Genomic DNA, 15,914 nt, shown 5'->3' with positions numbered 1-15,914 from the left:
TCTGTGTTTAAGAGAGTTGTTTATTGAAACAGCTGGATTTGCTGCACGCCTTTCCTTCTTTCCACCCAATGATTAGCATCTAACCACATCAAGCCCAACCCTTCCTCATCCGCAGCATCATAGAACACAGCGAACAGACACCGAGACCAATAGATGTTCATCACGTTTATAAAATTTCTTACGTAGCAAGGTTTCATTCGTCCGAAGTCGTGTTGGTAAGAGGTACCCGTTTCACCGACAAAACGTGCAGGTCGAGTATGTCCAAGAGCGAGCGGCTCGCAAGCCAAGGAACCGTCCGATCGTCATCGTAGGGCTGGTGTTTTCTGATCCGCCCAACCGGCAGTGAGCTGGAGAACCACGATGCTTAGCCAGGCGGAACCCCGGATGGGCCGTTCTAGACCGTCAGTTTTTTTATCGACGGTGACGAGGCCTGTCTGATTTCCTTAATAGAATATGAGGGAATCCCAAAATTAAAGTGGGGGCGAAGACGCCGTGAGCCCGTGCGCACTCTTGTGGACAGTGCGGAACATAATATTAGCCGTCGGATTCTGGCTAGTGATCATTCGTAGCTTGAAAAGTCGTGTTGTCTGGAATCTGACGGTTGTAAAACTCGTTCACATTGGGTAAGAACGAGGGCACACTTATGTTCCGGAAGAATTAATACGTATCATACTAGCGAGGGGACAGAGGAGAGAGAGAGAGAGAGAGGGACATGGAGGGAGGGGCGAGGGAGAACGGAGGGGAAGCTGCGGCGGTGACGGAGGAGGCGGAGGCGGTGGGGTCGAGCTTGACGATGGAGCGGGTGGCTGCCGCCAAGAAGTTCATCGAGAACCACTACAGGAACCAGACGAAGAACATCAAGGAGCGGAAAGAACGGTTGGTTCTGGCTATCTCTCTATTCGCCCGATTCTCTCGCTTTACCTTCTAAGATCTTGTTTTATTGATCCCGAACGGCCTTGATCTTAGCTTTCTCCAGTCTCATCCTCGCTGGATATATTTCTACTGCTCCTCCTGCTGCTCCGTGGGGTTTTTCTCTCTCGATTCAGTGAAAAGATACGCGAATCCAGTTCCTGATTCTCAAACAGCCTTAGGTGTTAGCTTTGGATCAGAAAATTGTTGGTTTGGGCCTCTCCATTAATCCGAGTGGCTTAGTAAGGAACATTCAGTTGGTACAATAGTCCACGTCAGGAGCTAGTATTCATCAAAGTTGATGGTTTTAGAGTTTTAATTGATAGTTTGACTGAATTATGGCACGATGTTATAGTCAATTGTGAAGCACTGTTGGCTAACTGTTTGAGAGATTAAACATGTTTGATGTAGGAGAGATGCACGCGCCCACAAGTATGAGAGAAATCTATGTCGAGGATTGAATTGGAAGAGATGATTTTTTTTTTTATTTTATGAAACACAGATGAAAGGTTACACTGAGATGGTGGCTTTTGAAAGTGCATTACAAATAAATTGACTCAGCCAAAGAACATAATTTAGTAACAAAATCTATAAAAAAAGGAACATTCGTGAAAAGATCCTTCCTCAGGGCTTTCATTTTTGTCTTCTCTTGATATGCTTTTGAATTATTTACTCTACCAAATCTATATTGGTCTTGCATCATGAAGTTCCATGACATTCTAGCTTTCCAACAAATTATGATGAGTCTGAACTTGCTTACTCATCTCATTTTTGGAATGAGCATGGATGTTTAGCAGCTCAATTAGTGTGAGCAAATCCGCTTAATTTGGACAGTAAATCAGATGTTTCTGTAGTGATTGATAGGTAAAAATCGAATTTGGCTTACATTCTTCTGAAAATTGGTTTTAAATAGCCAAAATGAGGCTTAATGGTAGCTAACTGATCATTTATTCTATTTCAAGTTCTTGTTTGATCTATCAGCACAGGAAGCGATTCTTTGGTTTCTTAGGACAACAATACTTTGTTAATTTGATCCTAACCCATTCCGATCTATATTGTAGCACACATTCATACTTGTTCAGTGAATAGGGGTATGTACAAAATAAAACTAGCTATTTCTTTTTCTGACAAGGCATGTTTTGGTCTCCAAGGACTAGCCTTTCCCTTCCTTTAGTTCACCTCGATCATCCTACATCTTTTTGTTATTGATCATGTAAAATGAACCCGCCATCAAATGGAAATTTATGAGCTTCAACAACAAAGGATGATTCTCAAGCAAAGAAGCTGTTTTGTGCTGCTTTATTAAATTTGTAGATTCGAAGTTCAAATGGCCTATTATGAGCTTTCATGAGAAAAAAAAAGTATCTGAATACTTTCATAGGATTGTAGCTCAAGAATAGAAACTCAATTTTTTCTATTGAGAGGAAGTTAATTACATACGTGTCTCTTAGGTAAATGTCCAAATCACTTGATTGATATATGCACAAACTCAACTTTGCAAATGGTAACAATTCTTGGTTTTAATAGCTGATAAATTTTAACAATTGCAGACGTTGGTTCTTGGAGAGAAAATTGGCTTCTTCAAAAGTTTCCAAGGAGGAGCAGATCAATATGCTGAAGGATCTTGAAAGAAAGGAGACAGAGTATATGAGGCTTAAAAGGCACAAAATCTGCGTTGATGATTTTGAGCTGCTGACCATAATTGGGAGGGGAGCTTTTGGGGAGGTCTGAGCTTGTGTGGTCTTTCTCATAGAACCAAAAACTTGCTTGTCTTTTTTGCTAGAATATGCAAATCTCTTTTCGTCGCTGAGTGCAGACATTAGAACTCTTCAATTAATATTGTTCGAATGTTGTTAACATGATTATATTGATTGTGAAAGTATTACTAACTGCTATTCTTGGTTGTCTTTCTTCTAGCTTATTTTTAGATGTCTATTGAGGTCTCATGCTGAGCTTATAAAGACGGATTCTAACAATCAGACCTATTAAGATAAAAAGGGTGAACCCAGTGCATGAGACAACCAATGTAGGATTTGGGGAGGGTCAATGTACTCAATCTTAACTCTATAAATAGAAAACTATTTCTATGACAAACCCTAGTCACCTAATGGAATGACCCTAGTTGATCTGACCTACTACTATTATGAACAAAATTCAGCAAAGACTGACTTTGTGCATATACTGATAACACACCAACTCCTCTGTTAGGTTATCATAGTATGCACCCAAATCTTTATTTATTAAGGCAATGCTATACCCACATATCCACCTCATTGTTATTTTTTTTGCATGTACAAGATCATTTCATGATTCAGCTTCACTTCCAAATTAATTTTAGTGGGCATATTCCACCAAACTTACCACAATATGTATCAGTCTTCGGGGTGAATCTGTCGATGATGTACATTGTTTTATGCTTTTTATGTGTTTATATGATCTTTCATGATCCAAGCCTCTGACTGCTGGCAGAGTCAGATATTCTATACAGTTTACATCATATATGATTTGGTTAATTCAAATCTGAATCATAACTTATGGATCTCATAGTATTTGGTGATAGTAGACCAAGTTCTGGTTTTAAAGAATTATTGTTTTGATGCTATGTAGAATCTTTAGTACATTGAGGCATTTTATCTTTTAGCCTTCAATTATTTCTCTACATTTCTCATAGCTAATCAGGACTTTATGTCCTCAGCTTACGATGATCCATTAGAGATGCTAATAACATTCTTTACATTTGAGATTCTCTAGGTTTCCTTTTTTAGTCATACTGTCGAAATTGGATTGAGGAACATAGCAGAGTTGAAAAATCACATGCTGCGTAGTGCACACAATCTGCTAAATCAGCATGCTAGTTTGTACTGCTAATTTTTTGGATGCTTATCAGTTTATAAACCACAGGTCAGACTCTGTCGGGAGAAGACCTCTGGCAATATTTATGCCATGAAAAAGCTGAAGAAATCTGAAATGGTTACCAGAGGTCAGGTAAGATATGTTGCATAACTGTGTTTTAGAAAATGTCCGATATGTTGCAAATGAGTTTTCAAGTCATAAATTTATTTTTCCTTAATTTTGTTTTAGATCTATTTAGGCAAAGACTTCATACTTTTCATCTATGTAATACTTTGGTTGGTTGGTATGTTTAACTTCCTAAGCAACTGTTGTGAGTTCTGCATTGACCTTGTATATGTCTTTGATGACTTATGAACCGCTCTGAGAGCTTGTTATAAACTTCTAAATGCCTTGAATAACTCCTGATGCATCATAACTAACTATTGGGTCTTAATAGCTAAATATTTATTTGTGTGATGATTGTAACCTTCCAAATGTTTCAGTAACTTCTTTCAGTAGCTTTTAGAGTAAAAATTGTAATGTTAGCCTTCTAAGAGATATTTAGCAATGGTTACTTGAAATGCAGTAAAAGGTTCAAGGGTTCAAGGGACAATTATAAATATGGATATAGCCATTGATGGAAACTACCTGTCATGAGATGTTATTGTATGATTTTGGTTGAGTATAGCTGATAGTAACTGACTATATATTTTTTAATGCTACCCATAATCTCCATGTCATTTTTATCCATTGCATGTCCTATATTTATCTACTTTGTTGTATGTTCTCATCTGTTAAAGATCTTTTTCTTATTATTCTAGTGCTCATATAGCTTTCTTTAAACATAAATCTTGCCTTCTATTCGATAACCCTCTAAATTTGTGTGTAGTAACAAACAACAATAGGTTCTACATTGGCATTTTCTTTCTCTTATATACTTCTATTCTTTTATTATTCTTAAAATCCATCATATTGTCATTTAGGTGGAGCATGTAATAGCTGAGAGAAACTTGCTTGCTGAAGTTGCTAGCCATTGCATCGTTAAACTCTACTATTCATTTCAAGATACTGAAGACCTTTACCTAATTATGGAATATCTTCCTGGAGGGGACATGATGACCCTGCTTATCAGAGAAGATACCTTGACTGAAACAGTGGCTAGATTTTACATTGCTCAGAGTGTGTCGGCCATAGAGTCCATTCATAAACACAATTATATTCACAGGTTAGTACATCATAGATTTCAACTGATCAGTTGATCAATAGGTTGGTATATAAACTTTGAAGTATAAACCAATAAATTTTTTGTTTTATTACCTTCACATGCAGGGACATAAAGCCTGACAACCTTCTGTTGGACAAAAATGGTCACATGAAGCTGTCAGACTTTGGCTTGTGTAAACCAATTGATTGTTTAAAGCTCTCGACATTGAATGAAGATGAACTGCTGAGTGATGAAAATCTTAGGGAGTCGATGGATGTTGATGGTTTTTCTTATACAAATAATGATAGCGGGTGGAAAAGCCCTCACGAACAACTGCAGCATTGGCAGATGAACAGGAGGAAGCTGGTAGGTTCTCTATAATGCTTTATTTTGAGCCTATGTGAAGTGTGAACCTGTTCTCTATGATTCTGTTCTCTCTTAATTAATTCACTTCACTTGGTATTTACTTCTTGAGACATAGATCTATGATATTATCAATGTGTTTTTAGGCATTTTCCACAGTTGGAACACCTGACTATATTGCTCCAGAAGTATTACTAAAGAAAGGATATGGGATGGAGTGTGATTGGTAAGTAACTGCATAAGTCTGATCCTCATAAGCCATGTTCTATTGGTATTGTCATGAAAGTTTATTTGTATCTTTCAAGTACAAATGCAAATATCTTTAGATATTTTGGTTTTGAACCTTTATCGACTTTCCGTAACCATCAGACAGTGGTTGATTTTTGTTTTACCTATACATTGTGTTGAAAATCTCTTTCCTTTTTCTTTGAGAAGGCATTCACTTTTAAGTCTTTTTCTAATTTCTCTCAGTACAGTTTTTATACTTGATTTAAAGTTGTGGCTCTATAGTTGACTAATGACGATAACAACTAGCTACAATGTCTCAACTATTTGGGGTCGGTTACATAGAACTTTTATATTGGCTATTGGCTGCCTAATCTCTCATCTTTTTGAACTTTGGATCAACCTTGAGAAAGATTTAATTTGTAAGCATGCATGGGAAAATTTTCGTTGAGTAATGACATAAGTATGCAAATTTATACTCAAATCTGACTTAGGTTGGATGGAGTTTTGCTTTTTTTAATATGTACACGTTATAGTTGACAGTTGATGGAGTAACTCGTTGATTAAATTTTTTGCCTTTTATCCTTCTATTATTTATGTGGGTGGTATCTTAAAGTTCTAGAATTTTGTGTGCATCAGCATCTGTTGTCATCAAACTTTGAAGCAAAAAAAATGAGTGGATTAGATTGTGGCAATAGCATTTTGACTAAAAAGTAATTAAAAATTATGTCAGAAAGGTGAGAAGGTTAGGAATAAATAAAATGAAATAGTTAAGAAATTGATAAAGAAATGTAATTTGTGCTACAAACTAGTGCAAACTCAATAAAACATGTGGTAAATCATCCAGCAAAAGGCAATAGCATAATTATGGAGCTGAATGAAATGCCAATAGCCAATATGCACCTCTTTTATTCCTTCTCCCTTTTTGCTGAAATCTTCTGGGGATTGGTCAGAATCCATTTGGAGTGGGTTGAACTGGTGAGGTTTGACTGCTTTTTGGAACCATGTATAGAAGTTGCAGTGTGGTTGTCAGTTTTCTTGAAGCTTTATGTTCTCTTGGCTGGTTACCATTTCTGAGCAATATAAACACAGAATTGTTGTGAAACAATCTTTTCCTTTGTTTGAATATTGCTTGTATGTGCCAGATAAAGAAATCCTGTTGGTGTTTGTGCCCGATATATTTGTTCCTACTGATATACTTTTTTCTGTCTAAAGTCTAGTTTTAGCGCAAAACTGCAACATTTTAGAAAGTGGGTTTGTGTAGGAGGTCAAGGTATTGCATATTGCACATGCGTATACACTGCATACTGGTAAAATACTTTGAATGGTTTGTTATAACAAGAACACTGTACATTATTAAGTTGGAAATGCATAATCAATTGATAGTTATGTATAGTGTCACTAGCACTAAACTATTTTCTTTTTTTTATATTCAAACTAAAAATCTATCTTGGTATTTGATAATATTTAACTTGTTAAAGGATCTATATTAATCGATAACCAGCAAGAAATTGGTAATGGTCTGTCTAACTAATCATTTAATATTTTACAATTTTTGGGGCAGATGATGCATTGTTTATATTGCTATGATATGCATACCTGAGCTTGTTGGGGCTTTATGATGTTGTGGTGGTTGTATATACATACATGTGTTTAAATTAAGTTGACCATTAAGCCTTTTATTTTAATTCTATTACTATTTTGCGGTGCATACTGCTAGTGGCTCAAACCAAGGAGAGCAATCTTGTACCGGACTTCTGTATTGGTCCGTGACTGGATACCTATCGATGCACCTGTATGTACTGATTTCTGAAAAATTGATGAAAAATCGGTCGAAGGAGGAGGAGAGGCAGCGCCGTAGAAGGAGAGGAGGGAAAGAGGCTGAGGAGGGGAGGATGAGAGGAGGGAATGTGACTGAGGAGGGGAGGAGGAGAGGCAGTGGTGCAGGAGGAGAGGAGGGAAGGAGAAGGTTGAGGAGGAAGAGGAGAGGAGAGGAGAGGTGACAGCCCATATGGAGAGGAGGAGGGAAGGTAGTGGCGGAGGAGGGAAAAAGGAGAGGACACGATGCAGAAGGAGAGGAGGCTGATGAGGGAAGGAGGAGGAGAGACGACAAACTATGAGAGCAGGGAAGTAGGCTATCAAGAGGAAAGGAGGGGAGAAGGCGGCAAAGGGGGGAAAGGAGGCATCGGAGGAGATTGAGAAGTAGAAGATGAGTACCGATGAGGACTGGTGATGGAGATGCGAGCAACAGGTGAGCAGTGAGGGACACAGTCGATGAAGGACGTGAACACAGATGCAGGCATAGATAGAGAACACAATAGAATAAGTTAGGGTTTTATCTTTTATTTTTAAATTTAAAAAATAAAAATTGGCTGGGCTGGCACAAATGGAGAACGCATAATAGGATAAGTTAAGGATTTATTTTTTTATTTTAAATTTTAAAAAATTGGCTGGGCTTATTATTCAGACCATTACCGGGTTTGAACTAGGCGGTTAGCCCTGTTCGCAGGCCTTGTCGCCTGATTCACAAGGTTTACTGAGCGATGAGACCTATATTGCATTTGAACTACCTGAAATTGGGCTGATCCGAGTTTCAGATAGCGGTGGGATCGGTATGTACCACTTGTACTATACCATTTCGTTTTGGCCAAAATTGCAGTCCATGGCTCAAACATTGAGCCATTTTTGTTTCCATCAAGAATTCCTATTATAGTCTATGGTGTTCTCTTCTGTAGGAAAATTCTTTTTTCTTATCGATATAAGATATGAAGTCCCTTTGCCACCACTATCACCTTTTGTTGTTCTTTTGTCAATGAACTTGTTTAGAGGTAGGTTTAAAATAGTGCTGGAAGAGCTCTTCTTTGGTTGGTACTAGTAGTCAAGGTTTTGTCTTGTATGTATGTGAACATGCATATGTTGTGTATTCATATGTGTTATGAGTTTTCAGTGAATTCATCTATGCTCGCTCTAATGCATTTTAAGAAAAACTATTCTTCCATACTTCTGTTGATGTTATATATTACAATGTGGAGAGAAATTTTATGGGCATTTCATTGTGGAAATATTGCAGGTGGTCCCTCGGTGCGATTATGTATGAGATGCTTGTTGGCTATCCACCATTCTATTCTGATGACCCAATAACTACATGCCGTAAGGTTAATCTGCTTAATCTCACAGCTTTAGCACCCATTTTGGTATTTATATTCCATTTTGATGATATTTTACAACATGCTTGCACCTTCTTAGGATATTAAAATTAGATTGTAATTGTGTTCAACAAACACCATAATTGTCAATCCTTGCACTTTCTTACTTGCCATATGAAGGTCTTTGGAGTTTGGATATCTAGGTGTTCCATCTATGATCAATGAGATGGGAACACCTCTCATATCTCTCAAAATCGGTGAGTGCTTTTCTTATCATCTTGCGGTGTGTATTATATGATATATGTAGCTCATTTGTGATTTTGTTAATATAACTCAGTGCAAGACTGCATATAATGGCTCACCCAAGACAATGATCTCGCTTACTGTATCCCGTAATCTAGAGGACAACATATGCTTCTTGACAGTCTTCTCATCCAATGAACTTGCAAAATGAGAACTAGTCTAGTTATTAAATGTAAACATAGCTTTATGTCCCACTTTCTCTGCTGGAGGTGCTTCAGGGAGATAAAGTTGGTTATAAATTGATTGAAACCCGATTATCAAAGCTCCTCCATGTGAACTCTATACTAATGCATGCACCCAATGTTGATTATAAACGCAATGATTGATGCTTTGTGTTCTTTCTTCTGTCTTTTTAGTTGAACACTATTACCACTGCCACTTCCATGCTCATATTGGATGAATCTCCAACCCTGTGTCAGTATCATGGACTCTTGCATATACTGGTGCTTTAGTGATGCATGAACATTGGATGCTCTCATAGTCATCATAGACAAGTGACTCAGGTGCCTGCTTATTGAGGTCCTCCCTGTGGGCTTTTTACTGTAGTCTTAAGACTATCCAAACATTTAATTCTATTCTAGATTGTTTGATTTCTTGGGGCACCTTTGTACATTTGGTCATGTCTGACAATCCACGAATCAAATATTGCTTAGTTGGGTTATTCCACCATGTGCAACCAAAATGTTGTTGAAAGCATTCTGCATTAGCAACCAAAATAGTTGCTAGCTGGTTCGAAAATTTAGTAATGTTTCCGACAATGTCTCTTTGCTGCATGCTTTACCTTGTAGGTTCCATTTGCTGGGATATCATATATATTTCTGAAAATAATTTTTATTTCATATTATTATCACATCTCCTGTATTGTGGATTAGACTACAACTTTAAATGCATTCATGATCTTAGCTGTTTTATCTACAAACAATCCCTCAAGTTGTTTAACCATGCTATTAGATTGTGCATTGGAGAAACCATTTAATATTTCCAGAAGATGCAAGGTTGTCTCCCGAGGCAAAGGATCTTATATGTAGATTATTATGTGATGTTGAGCACAGAATTGGCAGTAGAGGAGCAGATCAATTAAAGGTGATTTTCAAGTATATAAAATCAATGGAAAATTATCTTTTTTAATTGATATTTATAAATTGCTGGCAATTGTCCTTTTCCAGGCTCATCCCTGGTTTAAAGATATTATTTGGGATAAGCTTTATGAAATGGAGGCAGCATTTAAACCCGAAGTTAATGGCGAACTAGATACACAGAATTTCTTGAAGTTTGATGAAGTATGTCTGTTCACTTCTGTGCATTACTTTTTGGCCATGAATAAAGCTTACTGTTGTTTTACTCACTTTCTACATGCCTGTAGTCATCAATAACAGCATGTCACAGACAGTGCTTGTTGGTCATAAATTTATTCTCACCTTTTTCATTTCTGTTCTGTAACCTTAACATGATGCAATGTATTCTCTATTTCACATATTTGGACTCTTCAAGTTTTCCTTTTTGCAAGCATGTCTCAATTATCTTTAGACTATGCCAGCTTGAACATGATAATATATTTCACAATGCTGTACCCACAGAAGCTGGTCTCTATTGTTAATTGATTTTGCAATTTGTTATCCAAAATGATGTGTTAGAAGGTTTCTAGTTGGCAACAGATTATAAATTCTTTGAATTTTGTCATTGTTAACTTTGCATTTTGTTCCTTTTTGGTCTATGATCCAGTTGGATCCGCCTACTCCAGCAAGAACTGGTTCCGGGCTTACAAGGAAGGTATGCAACTTTATTTATTGCCATTTGTATTTTCATAATCAGCAATTAAGATGCCAAATGTGCTAATATAGTTATTGATTTAGTGTGGCAGTCACTCCTGATAGACTTTGATAAATGCAAAGTCTTTGATAAATCCACATGAATTTTGCATTGAGAACAATGGATAGTTGGGTAATTGGACAAGTGGATTTAGCTAGATTATGATGAAATATCATCATTTTAAGGTGGGGTACAGGTTTCATTGATTAATATTGAATATCTGCGATGTGTAAAAGATGCCTCCTCAGAAATATCTGAAGTTTAAAGCACTTAAGCATCATCATCAGCTAATGGAGAAATTATAGTTACAAAATTTGTGTACCATCAAGTTGGACTCAAGTTGGCATGTACATGCCACTTGTCATGTGGTAATGTATTATGCCAGCTCATGGTAGTCAAGTGCCCATGCATGTGCCCATTTATGTAACGGGCACACATCCATGTATCATGCTTGATAATGCATTTTCTTGGACTGGCATGGCAGTCCTTGATAATCTATGTTGTAAACATAATGACAGACTCATCAAACAATATTATACTTGCCTTGGCATGCACTTGTGTGTTGTGCTGATTGATGGCTAATGCGATACTTGCCATTGCAATGTGGACAGCAGGAAATGAAAAACAAAGAAAAGAGAAAGAGAAGAGAAAATAGCAAAACTAAGAGAGAAAATTGCGCTATTTTCTTTTGGAATTGTTGTTGTCACCAACACTATCTCTGAATGGGTCAGATGCTGACATGTTGCTGAATATGCATGTTGGCTTCTAGAGTGGGGAATGTCTAGTCTGGAGGACTTGCTTTAAAATCTTCAGAGACCTGGTGGCTTTTAGCTCTATATGTGGTTCTTCTTGTGCAAAGTTTGAGGTCAAGATGCATGCATTGAGCAAGGGGGAGACTAGCACCTTAACCTTTAAGTAACTTAAAGTCTGTGACTGACTGTTTATTCTTTTTCATCACAAGCTGTGAGAAACAAATTCTATTTGAAATTCTTCACATTGTTGAGGGCATCTTACCGAGATTGCTGAGTATATCAAATATCTATCTAAAAGTTCTGTTAATTCCTATGCATGAAATTTAAGCTTATCACCCCTTATATGTATATTTTTGTAGTTGCATGATTTAATTGTGGTGGATATTCTGAGTGTTTACTCATTCTTGGTACATTTTTTTGATGCAGAAATTGCTAAATGCTCAAGATTTGAGCTTTGTTGGATATACTTTCAAGAATTTTGATGCCGTCAAAGGGTTACATCAACCTACTGGTAAACAATCTTACTGTGAGAAAATCTCTGGAGATTCTAATGTTCCAGTGTAGTCTCAATCTTGTCCACAAATATGCTTAGTTTTTTCATTTTGTATTTGCACGTTGATTTTGTTTTTAATACATATTCCTGTAGATATTTGTTATACATCATATGTGAAAAAGGATTGGGTGGTGGAAAGGAAAGAATAATGTTGCCATACATAATTTCAGAACTACAAATAGAGGAGGGTGAAAAAGGAGTGGAAAGATGGGTTAGATCTCATTTCCTGCAATACATGGAACAGGACTGTTTTAGATGGAGTGTTCTTTCTTCATTTGCTATTTCAAATTCCAGAATATGGTGGCTGCTGTGTAAAACATTTAAGACTTGACAAGTAAAGCTCTGATTTTGATTTATACACTTTTCAGCTCTCTCTCCCTCAAACAGTATATGGTGAGAGGCATTGTGTATCTCGTGATCACTTTATAAGGCAATCAACAAGAGTCAATGTCAATAATGCTAAACTGTTTCATCCCTCCAATCTATCCTCAATTAGATTGGAAGGGGAGAAAGTGGTTAAAGAATCTGAATTTATATTTCTGGCAAAATTTGTATAAAGACTTCCTTTTGTGGGGACTTCGACGTGCATCAAGTGAATTAAAGCTGACATAGGAGCCTCAGGTAAAAAAACATAGAGAAAATGGTGCTTTCTTGGAAATGATTAATTTAGCCATGATATCACATTACAGGTCCACAGGCCATATCAGACCAGTATGGTACATTGGTATGGACCAGCATACCCCAGTATACTGATAAGAAAATAATTAAGAATAGAAAAAAGAGGAATAATTTGGGAACATACATCAACAGATCTTATTGTTGGATATTAAGAAAACCAGACCTGTTAGATGGAGGAATAATCCTCTCTCTCTCTCGAGCAAATGAGCCTTCGTTTGATTTTTGCCAAATATTTTTGACCTGACTTGGGATGTTAAAGATTAGGCCAGGTCTGGCCAGACCAACTCAAGAAATCCCAAGACAGTGCCATTTTAGATGTTTTACCATATATATGTTAAGACTACACAGACCATGTAACAGTAACATGTTGGACTGACATTCTGACGCTTATTGTTTTTGTATATTAATTCTTGATGAATGTAGACCTATTGTTTGAACTTTGAACAAATCGAATGGGTAATTCGCTTGTTATTTTTAGGCTTCTGATAGTGAATTTCTACATAAGGCTTCTAATGTCCTAGCTATAGGTTCGTCATGTAAATTACACTTTAACCATTTCTCATCATCTTTTCTAAGCCAGTGTACCTCCAATTTATGACTGATATAGTTATCAGTCATAAATTAGTCATTTTCTTAATTTTTCAATAAAGAGATAGGAGTCCAGGCTATAAAGTCTGTTTGTATATACTAATTTATATATTGTGTAGCCTTAATAAGTTGTTCTGAGGTTTCTTTATGTGGCTCACGCCAATTACTTTGCAAAACCATCTAAATATGAGTGCCATCTATCATTGATGTTAAAACTCTTAAGGATCCTTGTACATTTTGGTATTAGTTAACCTACCTCTATGTTTTTTGCCTTTACATGGAAGAGAACATAAAGGGTGGATGAGACTAAAACTAAGAGTTAAAGTTAATAATGAGGGTACTTGACACTTCAATTGATGCTATATTTGGTATTTTGTGGAGAAGATTTCCCCACTTATCCGTTAGCTCATGCATGATTATACTTGACACTTGGTTCATTTTAATAGTGGGTACTTTGTATCGCCATCCATCGACCCCCAATATTTGGGACCTAACAGTTTCTTTGTTGTTGTATACTTGTGTATCGCCAGATAACTCAGTCATGAAAAGTGAAAAGAGATCAACTGAAGGGAAATCTTATGTGGACATGGTTGCATCGGGTGATGCAGTGGCTCCATAATTCATGTGTACTTATTGAAGTGATTTATCTGGATCATATCCTACCAGTGTGGCCATTGGACTTACCTGCTTATTTTTAGTCAGGTCTGCCTCTGGTCCTGATAAGTTGCTATCTACGTAACATTTTGTAGATCCAGACCTGAGAGTCTGAGCGCATATGTTGTGTCTGCCCAGGTTGACGAGCATAGCATTGCCTTCTCTTGTGGCAGTGCCCTTATCTGGTTTTTCACTTTGATGAGAGTGCTACGAGCAACATGAAGTGATATGTTACTGCTGTTTGACGTGTGTCTTAAAAGCTGTAGTTTCAGTTGTGTTCTGTGGAACCAATGTGTTTGCCTATTTGAGACTAATCGTGTTTGCCTAGTAAATTAACATGTTAATGCTATCATGTGTTCCTTCAGAAAAGAAAACTTTTCTACTGTTCGTCTGCTTAGTAATGATAGATTATTAGACAGATGTTAAACACATAGAGAGCCTTTGGTCATGCAAATGTTGACGTGCATGCACCGGGAGTCAAAAAGAAGAAAAATAAAAGAACCATCAAACAGCAAGACAATCTGTCCAAGGCGGTGACTCTGAAGCGGTGGGTCGGTGGAGATTCTTAAAAATAATATTTTTTATATTTTATTTTAAATGTTAAATTTTTTTATATTAATTAAAATTAGAAATATAAATATATATTTTTATTTGAATGAATTTATGTTAAGATACGTCCTGCTTGTCTATCTAGATGTTGATATGGCTCCATAGATTCTGTGATTCGATTAGGATGTTGATTCGGAGCTCTAATCAAGGTTTTCCCGTAACTTTCTGAGTTGATAGTTTTGGATAGACACCAAGTTTTCAGGAGCAGCAGAAGAAGACACTCTTAAGAGTCTATTCTGGCTAACAACTTGCCGAAGGGTCTTTCTATACTAAGGTTTAAGACCATTGTAATTGACATCGACATGATTTAATATCGACAACAACGGTTACGTATCTCTTCGAGCATTAATACAATCGAAGAAGAACATTATGTCGTGTCGTGTCGTGTCGTGTCGGTCTCAGTCACGTTATGATGAGATGTGATAGTCTTTGTCGTGTAAGGAAAATAATTTTTGTGTCAGGTAAGCCATTCTCAATTTACAGGGATAGACGTGAGATGAACACAGCAGAAGAAAATTACCACATACTCACACACAGTACTACAAATACAATTCGAGATCTAATGACAACGATCATCTTTCAGTCTCATCAATCTGCTCCTTGTACAGGACGAGCCCATAGAAACCTCCAACCGCGACACACCCCGCCGAAATCCAGATGAGAACAGCTAATGCCGTGGGCATTAGCTCCGATACCCTCCAACCGAATGCCACCACAAGCGCCGTCGACAGCAGCCAAACAGCCTGCTTCAGCCTCGCCTTCTCCTCCGGTGGGCCGTCCGGAGCGAGCCGCTCGAACCTCCTGAGGCAAAGAACGAGACACAGTAGATCGACCCAGGAGAACAGCATGAAGGCTAACGACGACGGATCGCTGCGCGACCCGTACGCGGAGACGGCGACGCTGATGCCGAGCAAGAGCAGGCCGAGGACGTACGGCAGATCATGGAGCCAGTTGTAGCGGGCAGCCGGCCTATCCTGCACCTGTAGTCGGGGCGCGGGCGGCGACGGAGGTGGCGAGGGTTGTTTGTCGTCGATCGGATGAGCGAGCTTGGCGTCTCGGTATGCTTCCATGAGACCAAGGCGAGCGGGGGCAACAGCGTCGGTGGAGTGTTATGGCTCTGTGGTCAACTTCGGATTCTTTCAGCGGAAGGAAGGATAATGGCAATCCGGGAAGCAACATATATAGGGCGGAAGTTTCCGTATCGCTTCCGACGTCGCCGACATCGGGATCACTTATCTCTTGCCACGCATATGCCGACACATCGTTTTACGTTGATAACTATAGCTTCT

General features: G+C 37.9%; 1 protein-coding gene across 2 annotated transcripts; it reads left to right on the top strand.

The window, feature by feature from the left end:
• The first annotated feature begins 697 nt into the window (after nt 1-697).
• Nucleotides 698-14,365, top strand: LOC135675805 (uncharacterized). 2 transcript variants are annotated; one of them, XR_010514006.1, is made up of 13 exons: nt 698-876; nt 2,460-2,634; nt 3,811-3,894; nt 4,725-4,966; nt 5,071-5,311; nt 5,455-5,534; nt 8,604-8,688; nt 9,934-10,065; nt 10,149-10,262; nt 10,705-10,752; nt 11,970-12,054; nt 13,893-14,064; nt 14,155-14,365. XR_010514006.1 is itself a non-coding variant. In XM_065186336.1 (12 exons), the coding sequence occupies exons 1-12, from the start codon at nt 713-715 to the stop codon at nt 13,979-13,981; spliced, it is 1,539 nt and encodes a 512-aa protein (XP_065042408.1). In that variant the 5' UTR covers nt 698-712; the 3' UTR covers nt 13,982-14,365. The 2 variants fall into 2 exon arrangements, 1 of the variants encoding a protein (XP_065042408.1); XM_065186336.1 differs by having other exon boundaries at nt 13,893-14,365.
• The last annotated feature ends 1,549 nt before the right edge of the window (nt 14,366-15,914 follow it).

The sequence above is a fragment of the Musa acuminata genome, chromosome BXJ1-6, assembly GCF_036884655.1.
Source record: "Musa acuminata AAA Group cultivar baxijiao chromosome BXJ1-6, Cavendish_Baxijiao_AAA, whole genome shotgun sequence".
Classification (NCBI taxonomy): Eukaryota; Viridiplantae; Streptophyta; class Magnoliopsida; order Zingiberales; family Musaceae; genus Musa; species Musa acuminata.
Note: the sequence above shows the minus strand (reverse complement) of the source record. Positions and strands in the feature narration are given on the sequence as shown.